Here is a 24,331-nt window from a genome sequence, read left to right on the forward strand (position 1 = left end):
GAGAGACTGGGAGGGGGAGGGGGGGAGAGGGAGAGACTGGGGGTGGGGAAGAGAGAGAGAGAGACTGGGGAGGGAGAGAGAGAGACTGAGACTGGGGGGGAAATAGAAAGAGAGAGACTGGGAGGGGGGGAGAGAGAGAGTGAGACTGGGGGAGAGAGAGAGAGACTGGGAGGGGGGGAGAGAGAGAGAGAGAGAGAGACTGGGTCTGTGGGAGAGATAGAGAGACTGAGACTGTGGGAGAGAGAGAGAGACTGGGTCTGTGGGAGAGAGAGAGACAGACAGACAGACTTGGAGGGGGGCGGGAGAGAGACTGGGGGAGAGAGAGAGAGAGACTGGGACGGGGGGAGAGAGACTGGGAGGGGGAGGGGGGGAGAGGGAGAGACTGGGGGTGGGGAAGAGAGAGAGAGAGAGAGAGAGAGAGACTGGGGAGGGAGAGAGAGAGACTGAGACTGGGGGGGAAATAGAAAGAGAGAGACTGGGAGGGGGGGAGAGAGAGAGTGAGACTGGGGGAGAGAGAGAGAGACTGGGAGGTGGGGAGAGAGAGAGAGAGAGAGACTGGGTCTGTGGGAGAGATAGAGAGACTGAGACTGTGGGAGAGAGAGAGAGACTGGGTCTGTGGGAGAGAGAGAGACAGACAGACAGACTTGGAGGGGGGCGGGAGAGAGACTGGGGGAGAGAGAGAGAGAGACTGGGACGGGGCGAGAGAGAGAGAGACTGGGACGGGGGGAGAGAGACTGGGAGGGGGGGGAGAGGGAGAGACTGGGGGCCGGGGAGAGTGAGAGAGAGACTGGGGGTGGGGGGGAGGGAGAGAGAGAGAGAGACTGGGGGTGGGGGGGTAGGGGTAGAGAGAGAGAGAGACTGGGACGGGGCAAGAGAGAGAGACAGAGAGAGAGACTGGGGGGGTGGGGATAGAGAGAGAGAGAGAGAGAGAGACTGGGGGGTTAGGGGGATAGAGAGAGAGAGAAAGAGAGACTTGGGAGGGAGAGAGAGAGACTGAGACTGGGGGGGAAGAGAAAGAGAGAGACTGGGAGGGGGGAGAGAGAGAGTGAGACTGGGGGAGAGAGAAAGGAAGAGACTGGGAGGGGCGGGAGAGAGAGAGAAACTGGGAGGGGTGGGGGAGAGAGAGAGACTGAGACTGGGGGAGAGAGAGAGAGAGACTGGGAGGGGGGGGGAGAGAGTGAGACTGGGGTGGAGAGAGAGAGAGAGACTGGGGAAGAGAGAGAGAGCAAAATCGACTGAGGGACAGGGAGAAAGAGAGGGACTGGGGGACAGTGAGAATCAGACCAGTGTTTTGGGGAGATGGTTGAGTATGAGGGGTCAGGTAAATAGGGAAGGGTTATAATACTGAGTGATGGGCCTGTGCTGTTGAGTAAAGTTAAAGTGAGTGGGATATTAATAACACGGGGAGGTTGGTGAGTGAGATTGGAGTGAGTGGGATAGGAAGAGGTATAGGGAGTGAGCAGGAGAGTGGGTTTGGAACAGGTAGACTTGATTAGCCAATAGCATGATTCTGTGATTGTATCATTGGGGAAACACTTCCAAGTTCATAACTTCAAAATTCTCATCCTTGTTTTCAAACCCCTCCCTATCCCTGTAATCTCTTCCAGCCCCTCAACGCCCCGAGATATCTGTGCTCCTCCAAATCTGCTATGTGGTGCGTCCCCGATTTTAATCACTCCACAATTGGTGGCCGTGCCTTCAGCTGCCTAGTGTTGTGGAATTCCCTCCCTAAACCTCTCCGGCTCTCTAACTCTCTCATTTTTTGAAGCCTATGGGACGGGTTTCCACCCCGGAGCGGTGGCAATGGCAGTGGTGAGGTGTTCTGGACGGGCGGTCAGCCTCCAGCACACCGCGGCGATCCTCGGGTCCGGTTTAGCGGCAGTGCAGAGCAGCACTGCCTGGGAGAGCTGCGCCGGTGTAAAATGTTCCTGGTCGTGACACCAGAGCGAGTTTTGACCCTTGCCTGACCCGTCCACCCCCGCAGCGAGTGCCTGGGGAATCGGGCAGTCCAATGATACCGGCAGCAGAGAGGTAAGTAATGGACGCCCAAGGTAAGTGTCATTGTTTTATCTTTTCATTGTGTTAGCGATTTGTGTTGTGGTGGCGTGGGCAATGTTTTGGGGATGTTTCTGTGGGGTCCCCCCCCTCAGGCGTCTCTGGGAGCACTCCCAGCCCGGCTCTTTAGCTCGGGAGTTTCCCATCCTTGCGCCATGAGAGGTGTACAACGCCTCCCTTAGCTCTGTCCCCTAACGCAGGGCCCAGCTGCCCAATGTTACTGACTGAGGCGCAAACTGTTCCTGGGCCCTAACCTTACCGCTCCGCCGCCATTACCGCCCCAAAAACATCAACACCGAAAATCCAGCCCTTCCTCTTTGACATTTGTCCTTCTGTGGCTTGCTTTCAAAATTCTTTATGGTTAACGCTCTTGGGAGGTTTTGCTACTTTAAAGCTGCTATTTAAATGCAAGCTATTGTTCGTTGATAAATGTGTTCCGTTAGAAAGTGAAGTTATTTTGAAGTTTGTGTTTTGATAGCTATCCCAGGGAACACATCTGCTGCAATCTGTTGACGTGGCTGGGACATGACTGAAGTGGGTCTTGAATTCCTCCCCTTTTCTCTATTGCATCCCCAGATCAGCAGATAGAGGCGGAGCTGAGCTCCGATGAAGACGATGAGGATGACGATGAGGAGGAGGAGGGAGCAGCACTTGAGGACGGTATGCTGAGTCGCGCTCTGCGGGAAGGCTGGGCCTCACATGTAGATGAAAGCATTGTCAACACTGCCTTTCATGGAGTCAGTGCGATTGACAGCGAGGAGCTCAATACTGATTGGTTGAGTGCTTTGATTAATGTGGGGATCTGGGTGCCTGCTCAGTATGGGAACTATTGGTGGCAAAGCTGGCATTTCAACCAATGTTTTTACACACACAGCTGTCACATTAAGCTCCACAGCCTCCTATTTTGCAAAATCACCTATTTCTGATGTTGCTTCTGTTGGTTTATGGGCTTTCACTGAGTTTATTCAGCACAATTGGGACCAGTATCCAAAGCGAGGGAGGGGCTCGACACCAGAGAGTCACAAGTAGCAAAGTAATACTATTTGAAAACATGTGCTGACTTACTGCCCCTGGTATTATCCAGCTCCCATTGCTCTAGGTGCCTCTCGAATTGTGCCTGTTACTGAGTAATAATGGCCCTGTGCTCAACAGCTTGGCACGGCTTCTTGGTGCATTGTAATTCAGTGCCCTGAACTTTCCTCCTTTGCTCCTCTGAAGCTTTAAATACACGGCCCTGAGGACTGGGCAGCCCATCCTGGAGTCGAGCCCCATGGGTGGCACAGCTCTCCGACCTTGTACCCTGGCCTTCAACCTTCGAACCAGCTGCTGACACGCAGTCTCGGCTCACACCCACACAGTGGACATTCTGTGAATTTACAGCATGGACACAGGCCATTCGGCCCAACCAGTCTGCTGCTGTTTTCTCATTTCTAATCATATTTACCCGCACTGCTCCCAAAACCCTTCGATGCCTCATTCTCCTATCCAATCTAATCTTGAATGTTTCTGCCTTAACCTCTAATCTTGGAACTGAATCCCACCATCTCACAACTCTCTGTGAAGATGTTTCTCCTGATCTCTGTTCTAAATCTTTTACATGTAATCTTTGATCCATGGCCCCTCATTCTTTACCCCTCAACGACTGGAGACAGTCTGCCCCTAAAGGTCAGCCATGGCACTCACGCCTGTGGGTTCAAGTTTAATTCCAGCGACTTGAGCACCTAATCTAGGCTAACACTCCAGTGTAGTACTGAGGGAGTGCCGCACTGTCAGAGGGGCGGTACTGAGGGAGCGCTGCACTGTCAGAGGGACAGTACTGAGGGAACGGTGCACTGTCGGAGGGGCGGTACTGAGGGAGCGCCACACTGTCGGAGGGGCGGTACTGAGGGAGCACCGCACTGTCGGAGGGACGGTACTGAGGGAGCGCCGCACTGTCGGAGGGACGGTACTGAGGGAGTGCCACAATGTCGGAGGGGCAGTACTGAGGGAGCGCCGCACTGTCGGAGGGACGGTACTGAGGGAGTGCCGCACTGTCGGAGGGGCAGTACTGAGGGAGCGCCGCACTGTCGGAGGGACGGTACTGAGGGAGTGCCACAATGTCGGAGGGGCAGTACTGAGGGAGCGCCGCACTGTCGGAGGGACGGTACTGAGGGAGTGCCGCACTGTCGGAGGGGCAGTACTGAGGGAGTGCTGCACTGTCAGAAGGACGGTACTGAGGGAACGGTGCACTGTCGGAGGGACAGTACTGAGGGAGTGCTGCACTGTCGGAGGGACAGTACTGAGGGAGCACTGCACTGTCGGAGGGACAGTACTGAGAGAGTGCTGCACTGTCGGAGGGACAGTATTGAGGGGGCCGCTGCATTGTCGGAGGTGCCGTTTTTCCGATGAGACATTAAACCGAGGCCCCGTCTGCCTTCTCAGGTAGATGTAAAAGTTCCCATGGCACTATTTTGATGAAGACTGGGAAGTTCTCCCCAGTCTTCTGGCCAATACTTATCCCTCACCCAACATCACTAAAACAGATTCAAAAGCAAAATACTGCGGATGCTGGAAATATGAAATAAAAAGTGAAAATGCCTGAAATACTCGGCGGGTCAGGCAGCGTCTGTGGAGAGAGAAACAGAGTTAACGTTTCAGGTTGACGACCGTTCGTCAGAACAGGAAACAGTTTGAGATGTAACGGGTTGTTAAGCAAGTGCAAAGGCAGGGAGGGGAGGAAGGAACAAAAGGGAAGGTCGGTGATAGGGTGGGAGGCAGGAGAGATTAATCGACGAAAGGGATGATGGTGCAAGGCAAAAAGAGATGGTAATGGGACAAGTTAAGAAACAAAAGGTGGGTCTAGAGAGAGTGTGAATGGGAATAGCAGAATGGTCAACAACTGACGACCTAAAAACTGGGGCAGGGGTTCTGGTCTGAAATTGTTGAACTGGATGTTGAGTCCAGAAGACTGTAAAGTGTCGAATCGAAAGATGAGGTGCTGTTCCTCGAGCTTACATTGAGCTTCGTTGGAACAGTGAAGGAGGCCGAGGACGGAGAGGTCAGAGTGGGAGTGGAGCTTCACCATCGACCCTTCTATCTCTTAATCTTTCCTGCCTTCCACCCTATCACAGACCTTCTCTTGTTCTTTCTTCCATCCCCTCCTTCCCCCTCCCCCCCCTCCCGGACACTTGCTTAAAACCTGTTATATCTCGAATTATTTCCAGTTCTGACAGAAGGTCATTGACCTGAAACATTAACTGTGTTTCTCCACAGCTGCTGCCTGACCTGCTGAGAATTTCCAGCATTTTCTGTTTTTATTAGTAAAAGCAGCTTATCTGGTTATAATCACATTGCTGTTTGTGGTCCCTTGCTGTGTGTAAATTGTCTGCCACGTTTATAAATTATAACAGTGACTACAATTCAAAACTGCTTCATTGGCTGTAAAACACTGATGTCATGAAAGGCGCTATAGAAATGAAAGTCTCTGTTCCCAGAATAGGTCCGCACCTTCAGGAGAGTAACTCCATTGGCACATCGGGTATCCAAGCATGAGCTGGAGACTCTCTCCCCACCCCAGTAAAACTCTGGGTAATCGTCACGGAGGTCACAACATTACTCACACCGACCCCTGACCCCGGTCACGCCGACCCCGGTCACACCGACCCTCACACCGACCCCGGTCACACTGACACTCACACCGACCCTCACATCGACCCCGGTCACACCGACACACACACCGCAACCCTCACACCGACCCCGGTCACACCGACCCTCACACCGACCCCGGTCACACTGACACTCACACCGACCCTCACATCGACCCCGGTCACACCGACACACACACCGCGACCCTCACACCGACCCCGGTCACACCGACCCTCACACCGACCCAGGTCACGCCGACCCCGGTCACACCGACACTCACACCGACCCCGGTCATGCCGACCCCGGTCACGCCGACACTCACACAGACCCCGGTCACGCCGACCCCGGTCACACCGACCCTCACACCGACCCTCACATCGACCTCGGTCACACCGACACACACACCGCAACCCTCACACCGACCCCGGTCACACCGACCCTCACACCGACCCCGGTCACACTGACACTCACACCGACCCTCACATCGACCCCGGTCACACCGACACACACACCGCGACCCTCACACCGACCCCGGTCACACCGACACACACACCGCAACCCTCACACCGACCCCGGTCACACCGACCCTCACACCGACCCCGGTCACACTGACACTCACACCGACCCTCACATCGACCCCGGTCACACCGACACACACACCGCGACCCTCACACCGACCCCGGTCACACCGACCCTCACACCGACCCAGGTCACGCCGACCCCGGTCACACCGACACTCACACCGACCCCGGTCATGCCGACCCCGGTCACGCCGACCCCGGTTACGCCGACCCCGGTCACGCCGACCCTCACCGACCCCGGTCACACCGACCCTCACACCGACCCTCACACCGACCCCGGTCACGCCGACCTCGGTCACACCTACCCCGGTCACACCGACTCCGGTCACACCGACCCCGGTCACACCGACCCCGGTCACACCGACCCTCAAACCGACCCCGGTCACGCCGACCTCGGTCACACCTACCCCGGTCACACCGACCCCGGTCACACCGACCCCGGTCACACCGACCCTCACACCGACCCTCACACCGACCCCGGTCACGCCGACCTCGGTCACACCTACCCCGGTCACACCGACTCCGGTCACACCGACCCCGGTCACACCGACCCCGGTCACACCGACCCTCAAACCGACCCCGGTCACACCGACCCCGGTCACACCGACCCTCACACCTACCCTCACACCGACCCCGGTCACACCGACCCTCACACCGACCCTCACACCGACCCCGGTCACGCCGACCTCGGTCACACCTACCCCGGTCACACCGACCCCGGTCACACCGACCTCGGTCACACCGACCCCGGTCACACCGACCCCGGTCACACCGACCCTCACACAGACCCCGGTCACACAGACCCAGGTCACACCGACCCTCACACCGACCCCGGTCACACCTACCCCAGTCACACCTACCCCGGTCACACCGACCCCGGTCACACCGAGCTTCACGCCGACCCTCACGACGACCCCGGTCACGCCGACCCTCACATCGACCCTCACACCGACCCCGGTCACGCCGACCCCAGTCACGCCTACCCCGGTCACACCGACCCCGGTCACACATACTCTCACACCGACCCCGGTCACGCCGACCCCGGTCACGCCGACCCCGGTCACACCGACCCTCACACCGACCCTCACACAGACCCTGGTCACACCGACCCTCACACCGACCCCGGTCACACCGATCTTCACGCCGACCCTCACGCCGACCCCGGTCACGCCGACCCCGGTCACGCCTACCCCGGTCACACCTACCCCGGTCATACATACCCTCACACCGACCCCGGTCACGCCGACCCTCACACCGACCCCGGTCACACCGATCTCGGTCACACCTACCCCAGTCACACCGACCCTCACACCGACCCCGGTCACACAGACCCCGGTCACGCCGACCCCGGTCACGCCGACCCCGGTCACACCGACCCCGATCACATCGACCCTCACACCGACCCCGGTCACGCCGACCTCGGTCACACCGACCCCGATCACATCGACCCTCACACCGACCCCGGTCACGCCGACCTCGGTCACACCTACCCCGGTCACACCGACCCTCACACCGACCCCGGTCACACCGACCCTCACACCGACTCCGGTCACATCGACCCTCACACCGACCCCGGTCACACCGACCCCGGTCACACCGATCTCGGTCACACCTACCCCAGTCACACCGACCCTCACACCGACCCCGGTCACACAGACCCCGGTCACGCCGACCCCGGTCACACCGACCCCGATCACATCGACCCTCACACCGACCCCGGTCACGCCGACCTCGGTCACACCTACCCCGGTCACACCGACCCTCACACCGACCCCGGTCACACCGACTCCGGTCACACCGACCCTCACACTGACCCCGGTCACACCGATCTCGGTCACACCTACCCCAGTCACACCGACCCCGGTCACACAGACCTCGGTCACGCCGACCCCGGTCACGCCGACCCCGGTCACGCCGACCCCGGTCACACCGACCCTCACACCGACCCCGGTCACGCCGACCCAGGTCACGCCGACCCTCACATCGACCCTCACGCCGACCCCGGTCACACCGACCCCGGTCACGCCTACCCCGGTCACACCTACCCCGGTCACACATACCCTCACACCGACCCCGGTCACACCGACCCTCACACAGACCCTCACACCGACCCCGGTCACGCCGACCCCGGTCACGCCGACCTCGGTCACGCCGACCCCGGTCACACCGACCCCGGTCACGCCGACCTCGGTCACACCGACCCCGGTCACACCGACCCCGGTCACACCGACCCTCACACAGACCCCGGTCACGCTGACCCCGGTCACGCCGACCCCGGTCTCACCGACCCTCACACCGACCCCGGTCACACCGACCCCGGTCACACCGACCCTCACACCTACCCCGGTCACACCGACCCCGGTCACACCGACCTTCACACCGACCCTCACGCCGACCCCGGTCACGCCGACCCTCACACCGACCTTCACGCCGACCCTCACGCCGGCCCCGGTCACGCCGACCCTCACATCGACCCTCACGCTGACCCCGGTCACATCGACCCCGGTCACGCCTACCCCGGTCACACCTACCCCGGTCACACATACTCTTACACCGACCCCGGTCACGCCGACCCTCACACCGACCCCGGTCACACCGACCCTCACACCTACCCCGGTCACACCGACCCCGGTCACACCGACCCTCACACCTACCCCGGTCACACCGACCCCGGTCACACCGACCCTCACACCGACCCCGGTCACACCGACCCTCACACCTACCCCGGTCACACCGACCCAGGTCACACCGACCTTCACACCGACCCTCACGCCGACCCCGGTCACGCCGACCCTCACACCGACCCTCACACCTACCCCGGTCACACCGACCCAGGTCACACCGACCTTCACACCGACCCTCACACCGACCCCGGTCACACCGACCCTCACACCTACCCCGGTCACACCGACCCAGGTCACACCGACCTTCACACCGACCCTCACGCCGACCCCGGTCACGCCGACCCTCACACCGACCCTCACACCTACCCCGGTCACGCCGACCTTCACACCGACCCTCACGCCGACCCCGGTCACGCCGACCTTCACACCGACCCTCACGCCGACCCCGGTCACACCGACCCTCACACCTACCCCGGTCACGCCGACCTTCACACCGACCCTCACGCCGACCCCGGTCACGCCGACCTTCACACCGACCCTCACGCCGACCCCGGTCACACCGACCTTCACACCGACCCTCACACCTACCCCGGTCACGCCGACCTTCACACCGACCTTCACGCCGACCCCGGTCACGCCGACCTTCACACCGACCCTCACGCCGACCCCGGTCACGCCGACCTTCACACCGACCCTCACGCCGACCCCGGTCACGCCGACCTTCACACCGACCCTCACGCCGACCCCGGTCACACCGACCCCGGTCACACGGACCCTCACACCGGCCCCGGTCACATGGACCCTCACACCGACCCTCACATCGACCCAAGTCACGCTAACCTGCTCACAGTGTTCCTCACACTAATTCCGCTGGACCCTTTTGTTTTTGCTGTTGACAGTAATTGCATCGGATGCCGAGGCGGAGACCTTGTTGGTTTCATACACAGAGGACCTGGAGCAGTTAGTGCGAGAAAAGGAGGCAGTTTGTGGTAAGATTGGAAATCAAGGTAACCTCTCTGTGATACCTGGTATTCTTTGCCACTCAACGTGTTTGACAAAGGAATAATTCTGGAGGTGAGACGGCTAGAGTCAGAGCCACAAAGGTGTGGGAGGGATATAAAGCTGGAGGGCGTTGCAGAGATGGGATAGGATGAGGCCATGGAGGGATTTAGGGAGAAGGCTGAGAGGTTTCATATTCACTACTTTGGGGAATAGGAAGCCAGTGCAGAATAACAAGGAGTGAGAAGATGGATGATGAGGATTATTATGGGCTGGACTATATGTTGGACCGGTCAGAGGGCAGGGAATGGTAATTCCGTGAAGAACATAATTTAGCGAAAACAAGTCTGAATGGGACAAGAAGCTGGGTTACATTTTTATGGGCTGAGGTACAGAAATGGTGCTGCTTGTGCAGGTGGTAATAAGTGGTCTTGGTGATGAGAAGGATGTGTGGTTTGAACTTCAGCTCACAGTCAACCAGCACTGTGATGTCGTTCGGCCAGAATGTACAGCCAGGACGTTGGAGTTAGTTGCAAGGTATTGTGGCAGGGGTCAAGAACAATGGCTTTTATTTTACTGATACTCAGTTGAAGGAAATAACTGGATGTTGGATTGGGGTCTGAGAACTCATGGTCATCGGGTAGTGAGACATGATAGAGAGTTGAGTTCGGAGCCATCAGCATATACATTGAAGCTCTCCCAGTGTGCACAGAGAACCCCATCAAACCCCCCGACACCCCATCAAACCCCCCGACACCCCATCAAACCCCCCGACACCCCATCAAACCACCCCCGATACCCCATCAAACCCCCCCGATACCCCATCAAACCCCACCCGATACCCCATCAAACCCCGCCCGACACCCCATCAAACCCCCCGACGCACCATCAAACCACCCCCGATACCCCATCAAACCCCGCCCGACACCCCATCAAACCCCCCGACGCCCCATCAACCCCCCCGATACCCCATCAAACCCCGCCCGACACCCCATCAAACCACCCCGATACCCCATCAAACCCCGCCCGACACCCCATCAAACCCCCCGACGCCCCATCAAACCACCCCCGATACCCCATCAAACCCCGCCCGACGCCCCATCAAACCACCCCCGACACCCCATCAACCCCCCCGACGTCCCATCAACCCCCCCGACGTCCCATCAAACCCCCCGACGTACCATCAAACCCCCCGACACCCCATCAACCCCCCCGACACCCCATCAAACCCCCCGACGCCCCATCAAACCCCCCCGACGTCCCATCAAACCCCCCCGACACCCCATCAAACCCCCCGACGTCCCATCAAACCCCCCGACGCCCCATCAACCCCCCCGACACCCCATCAAACCCCCCGACGTCCCATCAAACCCCCCGACACCCCATCAACCCCCCCGACACCCCATCAAACCCCCCCGACGTCCCATCAAACCCCCCCGACACCCCATCAAACCCCCCCGACACCCCATCAAACCCCCCGACACCCCATCAAACCCCCCGACGCCCCATCAAAACCCCCGACGCCCCATCAACCCCCCGACACCCCATCAAACCCCCCGACGCCCCATCAAACTCCCCGACGCCCCATCAAACCCCCCGACGCCCCATCAAACCCCCCGGTACCCCATCAAACCCCCCGACACCCCATCAAACCCCCCGACACCCCATCAAACCCCCCGACACCCCATCAACCCCCTGACGCCCCATCAAAACCTCCGACGCCCCATCAACCCCCCGACACCCCATCAACCCCCTGACGCCCCATCAAACCCCCCGACGCCCCATCAAACGACCCCGACACCCCATCAAACCCCGCCCGACACCCCATCAAACCCCGCCCGACACCCCATCAACCCCCTGACGCCCCATCAACCCCCTGACGCCCCATCAAACCCCCCGACGCCCCATCAAACGACCCCGACACCCCATCAAACCCCCCCGACACCCCATCAAACGACCCCGACACCCCATCAAACCCCGCCCGACACCCCATCAAACCCCGCCCGACACCCCATCAAACCCCGCCCGACACCCCATCAACCCCCCCCGACGCCCCATCAACCCCCCCGACGCCCCATCAAACCCCCCGACGCCCCATCAAACCCCCCGACGCCCCATCAAACCCCCCCGACGCCCCATCAAACCCCCCGACGCCCCATCAAACCCCCCGACGCCCCATCAAACCCCCCCGACGCCCCATCAACCCCCCCGACGCCCCATCAAACCCCCCGACACCCCATCAAACCCCCCGACGCCCCATCAAACCCCCCCGACGCCCCATCAACCCCCCCGACACCCCATCAAACCCCCCCGACGCCCCATCAACCCCCCCGACGCCCCATCAACCCCCCCGACGCCCCATCAACCCCCCCGACGCCCCATCAAACCCCCCGACACCCCATCAAACGCCCCCGACACCCCATCAAACCCCCCCCGACGCCCCATCAAACCCCCCGACACCCCATCAAACCCCCCGACGTCCCATCAAACCCCCCGACGCCCCATCAAACCCCCCGACGCCCCATCAAACCCCCTGACGCCCCATCAAACCTCCCCCGACACCCCATCAAACCCCCCCCCGACACCCCATCAAACCCCCCCGACACCCCATCAAACCCCCCGACGCCCCATCAAACCCCCCGACACCCCAAGGAAACCCCGCCCTGACACCCCATCAAACCCCCCGACGCCCCATCAAACCCCCCGACACCCCATCAAACTCCCCCGACACCCCATCAAACGCCCCCGACACCCCATCAAACCCCCCCGACGCCCCATCAAACCCCGCCCGACACCCCATCAAACTCCCCCGACACCCCATCAAACGCCCCCGACACCCCATCAAACCCCCCCGACGCCCCATCAAACCCCCCCCGACACCCCATCAAACCCCCCCCGACACCCCATCAAACCCCCCCCGACACCCCATCAAACCCCCCCGACGCCCCATCAAACCCCGCCCGACACCCCATCAAACCCCCCCCGACGCCCCATCAAACCCCCCCCGACACCCCATCAAACCCCCCCCGACACCCCATCAAACCCCCCCCGACACCCCATCAAACGCCCCCCGACACCCCATCAAACCCCCCCCGACACCCCATCAAACCCCGCCCGACACCCCATCAAACCCCGCCCGACACCCCATCAAACCCCCCGACACCCCATCAAACATCCCCGACACCCCATCAAACCCCCCGACGCCCCATCAAACCCCCCCGACACCCCATCAAACCCCGCCCGACACCCCATCAAACCCCCCGACACCCCATCAAACCCCCCGACGCCCCATCAAACCCCCCGACGCCCCATCAAACCCCCCGACGCCCCATCAAACCTCCCCCGACACCCCATCAAACCCCGCCCGACACCCCATCAAACCCCCCGACACCCCATCAAACATCCCCGACACCCCATCAAACCTCCCCCGACACCCCATCAAACATCCCCGACACCCCATCAAACATCCCCGACACCCCATCAAACCCCCCCGACGCCCCATCAAACCTCCTCCGACACCCCAAGGAAACCCCGCCCTGACACCCCAAGGAAACCCCGCCCCGACACCCCAAGGAAACCCCGCCCCGACACCCCATCAAACCCCCCCCGACACCTCATCAAATGCCCCCGACACCCCATCAAACGCCCCCGACACCCCATCAAACATCCCCGACACCCCATCAAATCCCCCCCGACACCCCATCAAACCCCCCGACACCCCATCAAAACCCTCCCCGACACCCCATCAAACCCCCCCGACACCTAATCAAACATCCCCGACACCCCATCAAACCCCCCCGACACCCCATCAAACGTCCCCGACACCCCATCAAACGCCCCCGACACCCCATCAAAACCCTCCCCGACACCCCATCAAACCCCCCGACACCTAATCAAACCAGACTCGACACCCCATCAAACCCCCCGACAGCCCATCTGTCATGTATGTAACCTTCATGTAACTGTAACCTTCATGTAACAACACTGTACACTGTATACGCCTAAGAAATGCACAACTTGACCACAGGGGGTGAACTTGTGGGAGACACTCCTCACCTGGTCAGCCAGGTATATAAAGGGAGGTCCCACGCAGGGTCATCACTTCTTGGTCCTGTGAATAAAGTGACTTTGTCTGCAGAATGTGCCTCGTGTGAATTTATAGTAATGTGTAAGGACTCAACACCATCAAACCCCCTCGACACCCCATCAAACTAAAGATGTGTATCTGTTTCACAGTGTGTCAACGTAAATGACACATTGTTCAATGTTTCTATGTCTCCCTCTTTTACGCTCTCCTCCTGTGCCTTTCTATCCATCTCTTCCTGTCTCTTTCTCTGTCGCTGTTTTTCTACCCCTTTTTGCCTCTTTCTATGTTTCTGCCTCTCATTTTCTGTCTCTGACCCTTCATTTCTACATTTCTGCCTCTGACTCCTACATCTATCCATTTAGCTCTCTCTTCCTTTCCGTCTGTCTGTCTATCTGTCTGTCTATCTGTCTGTATCTATCTATCTCCCTCTGTCCCTATATCTCTATCGCACAGTCTGTCGCTGCTTTGGTTCTGTCAGTCTATCTGTCCATCTTCCATTCTCTGATTCACTCCCTGGCTCTGTCTCTATCTCTCTATCTACCTCTCTCTGTCTACTTCTCTCATTTTCCTGCTTATCATATCAATTTAAACCTCTGTCTTTAATTCTTTCTCTCCTTTTTCACTGTCTATCTATCTCTGTCTCTCCCCTTTCTGTCTCTCTCCACCTTTCTTTCCGTTTCTTCCTGTCTCCCTTTTGCCTCTTTTATCTCCTTTCAGTTCCTGCTGACTTCCTCTCATTCACATTCTCTGCTCTCACTCTGCCTCTCTCTTTCCCTCACACACTCTGTATCCCTGGGCTGGGAACGAGTCACAGTCTACCCTCTGACTGACTATGGTACAAGACAGGTTGCACAAATGGTTACAAAATGACGAGGAGGAGGAGAAAATAAACAGTGATGTGGGGCTGCAATGTCATTCTAAATAGAGATCTGTCTGATATATTTAGGTGGATCGAAACCAAGACACCAAATGTACTCAGCGAGCTGTGCAGATCACCAGCCACCTTTGGTCAGCACCAGGAGAGATCAGCCTGAGGTACTGTAAACAGATACAACTTCACCCTCACTTTCCACACACGGGGCTTCGGCTCAGCGGGCCTGGCCTGAGGCTTTAGCTTGTCAGCCAGGATTCTTCTTTCTGCTGTATATGCAATAGGTTTGGGACGGCCTCTGCCCAGTTAGTGACAGAGCTGAGCGTACAACGTCGGAACTCAGCTGCAATTGAGCAGTCAGTCAGAGAGCCAACACGGTGGTGGGACATCTTACAGTCATATCCTTTGCAGTGGTCTTCCTGATGGTGCAGCCTCTCCATCCATCAGCAAAAAAAGGGGTTGGGACACTGTCTCTTTAACAATGCAGTGCCGTGCAACAGCTCCATTGATCCTGCTGCACTCCCAGTCACTTCATACACTTGGCTTGTTCAGGGAACATGGGAAAGTTCAGTGGAAACAAGAGGGAGGAATTGCAAGCCGGATCAAAGAGAGACTCGGCAGCAGAACCTTGATAGGGAAACAACATAAGAACATAAGAAATAGAAGCAGGAGTCGGCCATTTGCCCCTCGCGTCTCCTCCGCTATTCAATAAGATCATGGCTGATCTGATCATGGGCTCAGCTCCACTTACCTGCCCGTTCCCCATAACCATTGACTCTCTCTTATCGCTCTAAAATCTGTCTATCTCCGCCTTAAATAGTTTCAATGACCCAGCCTCCACAGCTCTCTAGGGCAGAGAATTCCACAGATTTACAACCCTCTGAGAGAAGAAATTCCTCCTCATCTCAGTTTTAAATAGGCAGCCCCTTATTCTGAGACTGTGTCCCCTAGTTTTAGTTTCCCCTATGATGGAAACATCCTCTCAGCATCCACCTTGTCGAGCCCCCTCATTATCTTATATGTTTCGATAAGATCACCTCTCATTCTTCTGAACTCCAATGAGCCCAACCTGCTCAACCTTTCTTCATAAGTCAACCCGCTCATCTCCGGAATCAACATTCAAAGACTGAGACTGACCACAGTGAAGGTCAGCACACCTGCCCTGGGAGTGTTTGATGGGACAGTGTAGAGGGAGCTTTACTCTGTATCTAACCCCGTGGTGTACCTGCCCTGGGAGTGTTTGATGGGACAGTGCAGAGGGAGCTTTACTCTGTATCTAACCCCGTGGTGTACCTGCCCTGGGAGTGTTTGATGGGACAGTGCAGAGGGAGCTTTACTCTGTATCTAACCCCGTGGTGTACCTGTCCCGGGAGTGTTTGATGGCACAGTGCAGAGGGAGCTTTACTCTGTATCGAACCCCCTGTACCTGCCCTGGGAGTGTTTGATGGGACAGTGCAGAGGGAGCTTTACTCTGTATCTAACCCGTGCTGTACCTGCCCTGGGAGTGTTTGATGGGACAGTGCAGAGGAAGCTTTACTCTGTATCTAACCCCATGATGTACCTGCCCCGGGAGTGTTTGATGGGACAGTGTAGGGGGAGCTTTACTCTGTATCTAACCCCATGCTGCACCTGCCCTGGGAGTGTTTGATGGGACAGTGTAGAGGGAGCTTTACTCTGTATCTAACCCCATGCTGCACCTGCCCTGGGAGTGTTTGATGGGACAGTGTAGAGGAAGCTTTACTCTGTATCCCTTGCCCCTACCTGTGTACAATGGGTAAGTCTAATTTTTCACAGCTGGTTTGGTGTCCATTTCTGATAAAAATGTTTGTTTCCTTCCCCTCCTTCAGCGAGCGGATGAATTGTTGAGGCCATATGGCTCTGAAAGGAGAACTGCACAGATGGGGGAAGCTACCAGCCCACTCTCTGACCACTCTCCAGTACGATCACAGCCTATGTCCTTCCCAGAAACTCCGTCACCCCTGAAACCTCAGCCCGGAGCCACCCATCCGGCCCAGAGTCCCGGCTCTGCCCCACCGGCCATCTGCTGCCAACCAGCAACCTCTCCAGAAGCGCCCAGCCCCATCACTGCTCAGTCCCCAGTGAAATCCCAGCCGATGTCCATGATCCTGACGTCCACTCCAATTACCGAGCTCGGCAAGGAGCAGCAAGGCAGCGGGACAAGAAGGGCTGCTGGCCCGGCCCAGAGGGCAGAGAAACCAGCCAGAAAGGATGCGGCCGACGAGTTCTGGCTGAGGAGCATGGAGATTAGGAAGAGTCTCGGGGTCAGTACTCTGGACCGAACCAGTGGCTCGGAAACTAGCTTCACATTATCCACTACAGGGTCTGCCTCTCCTCAATCCTTCACCCCAGAAGAGATATTTGAGGAGCAGAGGAGCCACACTGCAAGCCCTCCTCCACCCTCCACAACTCCCAATGTGTCGGCAGTGGAAGAGCAGGTGTTGCTGGCTCCAACCTTGAGCCCGTCCATCGGCGTGGACCCCAAGAGCTCCGATGGTGGCCAGAAGGACTTGAGCAGCACCTCTGGGGTGGGGCTGAACGGGAGCTTGAGCAACACCAGGACTGCGGCCAGCGAGAGCCTGAATAACTCAGACACCATGTTAACACCACCCTCCAGCCCGCCTCCTCCGCCCCCCACCAACGAGGAGCCCGCAACCCTCCGCCGAAAGAAGCACCGCGACAAATGGCAGCATGCCGACACCAGCCCCCCACCAGCAGCCAGCGAGCAGCCCCGCTCAGCCCAGCACACGCTAGGCTCCCAGTCCGACAACACGCGCAAGTCGCTGGCAGAGAGCATTGACGAGATTCCATTTGCCGATGATGTGGAGGACACGTATGATGACGGGACACCTGATACTAGCCTCCAGGAAAGATTCTACACTCCCCCGACCAGCCGGCCCAAGCAGGAGAAACCTTGCAATTTAGCCCAGGGCCCGAAGGCCAGAGATTCACAGGCTACCAGTCCAAAACGACGGCCATTAACTCAGATCTCCCCAGAGGCCAAAGAGATCGCCAAGGAGAGGATGCGGGCTCGAGAGAAGTCGGTGAAGAGCCAAGCTCTCCGAGACGCTATGGAGAAACAGCTGAGGAAGATGAAAGAAATGGAAGTGGGTGAAATACTACCAACCCATTCCTGGAGAGTCCCAAGACAGCCTTCAGCTCAAGATTCCTCGGCCGAGACTACAGCAACCCTCGCCTTTAATTTAAGCAATGGTCACAAGCTGCAGCAAGAGAGCATGGTGGACATGCTGCTGTGCACAGCCCCAGCTCACGATCAGAGCTGCGAGGGCTCGGGAGCCTCCTCCGAGGGCTCGGCTGGCAAAAGCAAGAAGAGGACATCCTTGTTCTCGCCCCGAAAGAGCAAAAAGGATAAGAAGTCAAAGACTGAGGGCAGGCTGCCAGACAGAGCAGGCACCACGGCCGACGAACACAGCAAGCCCAAGTCCATTTGGAAATCTGTCTTTTCCAGTTACAGGAAGGACAGAAAGAAGAAGGAGGAGAAGGCTTATCCCAGCACCCCATCCAGCAGCACAACCATCGACTCCACCAGCAAACGGGCCACAGACATCCTCCGCACAGCAGTGGGTACGAAATATTGTGTACACACACCCGACCCAGGCCCCCCCGACCCAGGCCCCCCCGACCCAGGACCTCCCCACGACCCAGGGGCCCCCCCGCCGACCCAAGGACCCCCCACCAACCCAGGGTCTCCCCCCGATCCAGGACCACCCCCCCCCGCCCCGCCCCGCCGACCCAGGGCCACCTCCGACATACTGCCCTCGCAACCCAGGGACTCCCCCCAACCCAGGGACTCCCCCCAACCCAGGGCACCTCCCGACGCAGGCCCCCCCGACCTATGGCCCCCCCCGACCCACGGCCCCCCCGACACACTGGCCCCCCCCGACACACTGCCCCCCCTCCCGACCCACGGCCCCCCCGACACACTGCCCCCCCGACACACTGCCCCCCCCGACCCACGGCCCCCCCGACCCACTGTCCCCCCGACCCACGGCCCCCCCGACCCACTGTCCCCCCGACCCACGGCCCCCCCGACCCACTGTCTCCCCGACCCACGGCCCCCCCGACCCACTGTCCCCCCGACCCACGGCCCCCCCGACACACTGCCCCCCCCCCGACCCACGGCCCCCCCGACCCACTGTCCCCCCGACCCACGGCCCCCGCCGACACACTGCACCCCCCGACACAATGCCCACCGACACACTGCCCCCCGACCCACTGCCCCCCCAACACACTGCCCCCCCGACCCATGGCCTCCCTGACCCATGGCCCCCCGACCCACAGCCCCCCCCGACACACTGCCTCCTCCCGACACACAGCCCCCCGACACACTGCTCCCCGACACACTGCCCCCCGACACACTGCCCCCCGACACACTGCCCCCCGAACACACTGCCCGCCCCGACACACTGCACCCCCGACACACTGCCCCCCCCGACACACTGCCCCCCGACACACTGCCCCCCCGACACACTGCCCCCCCGACACACTGCCCCCCCCCGACACACTGCCCCCCGACACACTGCCCCCCCGACCCATGGCCCCCCGACCCACAGCCCCCCCCGACACACTGCCTCCTCCCGACACACAGCCCCCCGACACACTGCCCCCCGACACACTGCCCCCCGACACACTGCCCCCCGAACACACTGCCCGCCCCGACACACTGCACCCCCGACACACTGCCCCCCCCGACACACTGCCCCCCGACACACTGCCCCCCCGACACACTGCCCCCCCGACACACTGCCCCCCCCGACACACTGCCCTCCGACACACTGCCCCCCGACACACTGCCCCCCCGACACACAGCCCCCCGACACACTGCTCCCCGACACACTGCCCCCCGACACACTGCCCCCCCCGACACACTGCCCCCCGAACACACTGCCCCCCCCGACACACTGCACCCCCGACACACTGCCCCCCCGACACACTGCCCCCCCGACACACTGCACCCCCGACACACTGCCCCCCCGACACACTGCCCCCCCCGACACACTGCCCCCCCCGACACACTGCCCCCCGAACACACTGCCCCCCCCGACACACTGCACCCCCGACACACTGCCCCCCCGACACACTGCCCCCCCGACACACTGCCCCCCCCCGACACACTGCCCCCCCCCGACACACTGCCCCCCCCGACACACTGCCCCCCCCGACACACTGCCCCCCGCCGACACACTGCCCCCCGCCGACACACTGCCCCCCCGACACACTGCCCCCCCGACACACTGCCCCCCCGACACACTGCCCCCCCGACACACTGCCCCCCCCGACACACTGCCCCCCGACACACTGCCCCCAACACACTGCCCCCCCCGACACACTGCCCCCCGCCGACACACTGCTCCCCCGACACACTGCCCCCCCGCCGACACACTGCTCCCCGACACACTGCCCCCCCCCGGACACACTGCCCCCCGACACACTGCCCCCCCTGACACACTGCCCCCCACCGACACACTGCCCCCCCGACACACTGCCCCCCCCCCGACACACTGCCCCCCGCCGACACACTGCTCCCCGACACACTGCCCCCCACCGACACACTGCCCCCCCGACACACTGCCCCCCCCGACACACTGCCCCCCCCGACACACTGCCCCCCCCCGACACACTGCCCCCCCCGACACACTGCCCCCAACACACTGCCCCCCCCGACACACTGCCCCCCCCCGACACACTGCCCCCCCCGACACACTGCCCCCCCCCCGACACACTGCCCCCCCGACACACTGCCCCCAACACACTGCCCCCCCCCCGACACACTGCCCCCCCCCGACACACTGCCCCCCCCGACACACTGCCCCCCCCCGACACACTGCCCCCCCCCCGACACACTGACCCCCCGACACACTGCCCCCCCCCGACACACTGCCCCCCCCCGACACACTGCCCCCCCCCGCCACACTGCCCCCCGCCGACACACTGCTCCCCGACACACTGCCCCCCACCGACACACTGCCCCCCCGACACACTGCCCCCAACACACTGCCCCCCGACACGGCCCCTGACCCCGCACAACCTACGGGCTCCCTCTTCGCACTATCTGTCCATCTGTTGTAGTTTTGGGCATCTTTCACACACGTCGTTTCTTGCAGAAACTCCAGCTCCGTCAGCACCTGAGTTTGTCAGAGGATTCGGACTTGTCGAGCGATGATATTCTCGAGAGGACCTCACAGCGCTCCAGACGAGAGGTACCCAAACGCTGCCATATATGTGTGGGAGCTGTGTGGTGTGGTGTGTGTGTGTGGGGGGGGTATGTGTGCTGTGTGTGTGTGTGTGTGGGGGGTGTGTGTGTGTGGTGTTTGTGTGTGTGTGTGGGGGGTTATGTGTGCGGTGTGTGTGGGGGGGTATGTGTGTGTGTGTGTGTGTGTGTGTGTGGGGGGGGGTATGTGTGTGGTGTGTGTGTGTGGGGGGATATGTGTGTGGTGTTGTGTGTGTGTGGGGGGGGTATGTGTGTGGTGTGTGTGTGTGGGGGGGGTATGTGTATGGTGTGTGTGTGTGGGGGTTATGTGTGTGGGGGGGGATATGTGTGTGTGTGTGTGTGTGTGTGTGGGGGGGATATGTATGTGGTGTGTGTGTGTGGGGGGGGTATGTGTGTGATGTGTGTGTGGGGGGATATGTGTGTGGTGTGTGTGTGTGGGGGGGATATGTGTGTGTGTGTGTGTGTGTGGGGGGGGTATGTGTGTGGTGTGTGTGTGTGGGGGGGATATGTGTGTGTGTGTGTGTGTGTGTGTGGGGGGGATATGTGTGTGGTGTGTGTGAGGGGGGGGATATGTGTGTGGTGTGTGTGTGTGTGTGTGTGGAGGGGGGGGTATGTGTGTGGTGTGTGTGTGTGGGGGGGGTATGTGTGTGGTGTGTGTGGGGGGGGATATGTGTGTGGTGTGTGTGTGTGTGGGGTATGTGTGGTGTGTGTGTGTGGGGGGGGGTATGTGTGTGTGGGGGGTATGTGTGTGGTGTGTGTGTGTGGGGGGGTATGTGTGTGTGTGTGTGGGGGGGGGGTATGTGTGTGGTGTGTGTGTGTGTGGGGGGGTATGTGTGGTGTGTGTGTGTGTGGGGGGGTATGTGTGTGTGGGGGGTATGGTGTGTGGGGGGGTATGTGTGTGGTGTGTGTGTGTGGGGGGGTATGTGTGTGTGTGTGTGTGTGGGGGGGGATATGTGTGTGGTGTGTGTGTGTGTGTGTGTGTGTGTGTGGGGGGGTATGTGTGTGGTGTGTGTGTGTGGAGGGGGTATGTGTGTGGTGTGTGTGTGGGGGGGATATGTGTTTGGTGTGTGTGTGTGGGGGGGGATATGTGTGTGGTGTGTGTGTGTGGGGGGGGTATGTGTGTGGTGTGTGTGTGTGGGGGGATATGTGTGTGGTGTGTGTGTGTGTGTGTGTGGGGGGATATGTGTGTGGTGTGTGTGTGGGGGGGATATGTGTGTGTTGTGTGTGGGGGGGATATGTGTGTGTGTGTGTGTGTGTGTGTGTGTGTGTGTGTGGGGGGGTATGTATGTGGTGTGTGTGTGTGGGGGGGTATGTGTGTGATGTGTGTATGGGGGGGATATGTGTGTGGTGTGTGTGTGTGTGGAGGGGGTATGTGTGTGGTGTGTGTGGGGGGGGATATGTGTATGGTGTGTGTGTGGGGGGGGTATGTGTGTGGTGTGTGTGTGTGGGGGGGGGTATGTGTGTGGTGTGTGTGGGGGGGGTATGTGTGGTGTGTGTGTGTGGGGGGGGTATGTGTGTGTGGGGGGTATGTGTGTGTGTGTGTGTGTGGGGGTATGTGTGTGTGGTGTGTGTGTGGGGGTTGTGGTGTGTGTGTGTGTGTGTGTGTGGGGGGTATGTGTGTGGTGTGTGTGTGTGGGGGTGTATGTGTATGGTGTGTGTGTGTGGGGGTTATGTGTGTGGGGGGGGGGGGATATGTGTGTGGTGTGTGTGTGTGGGGGGTATGTGTTGTGTGTGTGTGTGGGGGGGTATGTGTATGGTGTGTGTGTGTGGGGGTTATGTGTGTGGGGGGGATATGTGTGTGGTGTGTGTGTGTGTGTGTGTGTGTGGGGGGGTATGTATGTGGTGTGTGTGTGTGGGGGGGGTATGGTTATGTGTGTGTGGGGGGGATATGTGTGTGGTGTGTGTGTGGAGGGGGGTGTGTGTGTGTGTGTGGGGGGGATAGTGTGTATGGTGTGTGTGTGTGGGGGGGGGGATATGTGTGTGTGGTGTGTGTGTGTGGGGGGGGTATGTGTGTGGGGGGGATATGTGTGTGGTGTGTGGTTGTGTGTGTGGGGGGGGATAGTGTGTGGTGTGTGTGAGGGGGGGGATATGTGTGTGGTGTGTGTGTGTGTGTGGGGGGGGTATGTGTGTGTGTGTGTGTGTGGGGGGGGTATGTGTGTGGTGTGTGTGTGGGGGGGTATGTGTGGTGTGTGTGTGTGTGGGGTGTATGTGTGTGTGGGGGGTATGTGTGTGGTGTGTGTGTGTGGGGGGTATGTGTGTGGTGTGTGTGTGTGTGGGGGATATGTGTGTAGTGTGTGTTGTGTGGGGGGGGTATGTGTGTGGTGTGTGTGAGGGGGGGATATGTGTGTGTGTGTGTGTGGGGGGGATATGTGTGTGGTGTGTGTGTGTGTGTGTGTGTGTGTGGGGGGGTATGTATGTGGTGTGTGTGTGTGGGGGGGGTATGTGTGTGATGTGTGTGTGGGGGGATATGTGTGTGGTGTGTGTGGAGGGGTATGTGTGTGGTGTGTGTGGGGGGGATATGTGTGTGGTGTGTGTGTGTGTGTGTGTGTGTGTGTGTGTGTGTGTGTGGGGGGGGGTATGTATGTGGTGTGTGTGTGTGGGGGGGTATGTGTGTGGTGTGTGTGTGTGGGGGGGGTATGTGTGTGGGTGTGTGTGGGGGGGGTATGTGTGGTGTGTGTGTGTGGGTGGGGTATGTGTGTGTGGGGGGTATGTGTGTGGTGTGTGTGTGTGGGGGGTATGTGTGTGTGTGTGTGTGTGTGGGGATATGTCTGTGGTGTGTGTGTGTGTGTGGTGTGTGTGTGTGGGGGGGCACAAGATATGTGTGTGGTGTGTGTGTGTGGGGGGGTATGTGTGTGGTGTGTGTGTGTGGGGGGGTATGTGTGTGTGTGTGTGTGGGGGGGGGGGTATGTGTACTGGTGTGTGTGTGTGGGGGTTATGTGTGTGGGGGGATATGTGTGTGTGTGTGTGTGTGGGGGGTATGTGTGTGGTGTGTGTGTGTGGGGGGGGTATGTGTGTGATGTGTGTGTGGGGGGGATATGTGTGTGGTGTGTGTGTGGAGGGGTATGTGTGTGGTGTGTGTGGGGGGGATATGTGTATGGTGTGTGTGTGAGGGGGGGGATATGTGTGTGAGGATGTGTGTGTGTGGGGGGGGTATGTGTGTGGGGGGGGATCTGTGTGTGTGTGTGTGAGGGGGGGGATATGTGTGAGGTGTGTGTGTGTGTGTGGGGGGGGGTATGTGTG

At 59.8% G+C, this 24,331-nt stretch overlaps 1 protein-coding gene across 3 annotated transcripts in view; it reads left to right on the top strand.

Annotated features, from left to right (window-relative positions):
* mical3a (microtubule associated monooxygenase, calponin and LIM domain containing 3a) overlaps nucleotides 1-24,331 on the top strand; it is a 637,446-nt gene that overhangs the window by 547,252 nt on the left and 65,863 nt on the right. For all 3 annotated transcript variants that reach the window (XM_070900720.1, XM_070900722.1, XM_070900721.1), the window contains 5 exons: nucleotides 2,632-2,715; nucleotides 9,784-9,873; nucleotides 14,917-15,005; nucleotides 16,689-18,444; nucleotides 20,986-21,080. In XM_070900720.1, the coding sequence (XP_070756821.1) occupies nucleotides 2,632-2,715; nucleotides 9,784-9,873; nucleotides 14,917-15,005; nucleotides 16,689-18,444; nucleotides 20,986-21,080 (2,114 nt within the window). The remainder of the gene's footprint in view (nucleotides 1-2,631; nucleotides 2,716-9,783; nucleotides 9,874-14,916; nucleotides 15,006-16,688; nucleotides 18,445-20,985; nucleotides 21,081-24,331) is intronic.

Source organism: Pristiophorus japonicus, chromosome 15 (assembly GCF_044704955.1).
Source record: "Pristiophorus japonicus isolate sPriJap1 chromosome 15, sPriJap1.hap1, whole genome shotgun sequence".
In the NCBI taxonomy this organism is placed as follows: Eukaryota; Metazoa; Chordata; class Chondrichthyes; family Pristiophoridae; genus Pristiophorus; species Pristiophorus japonicus.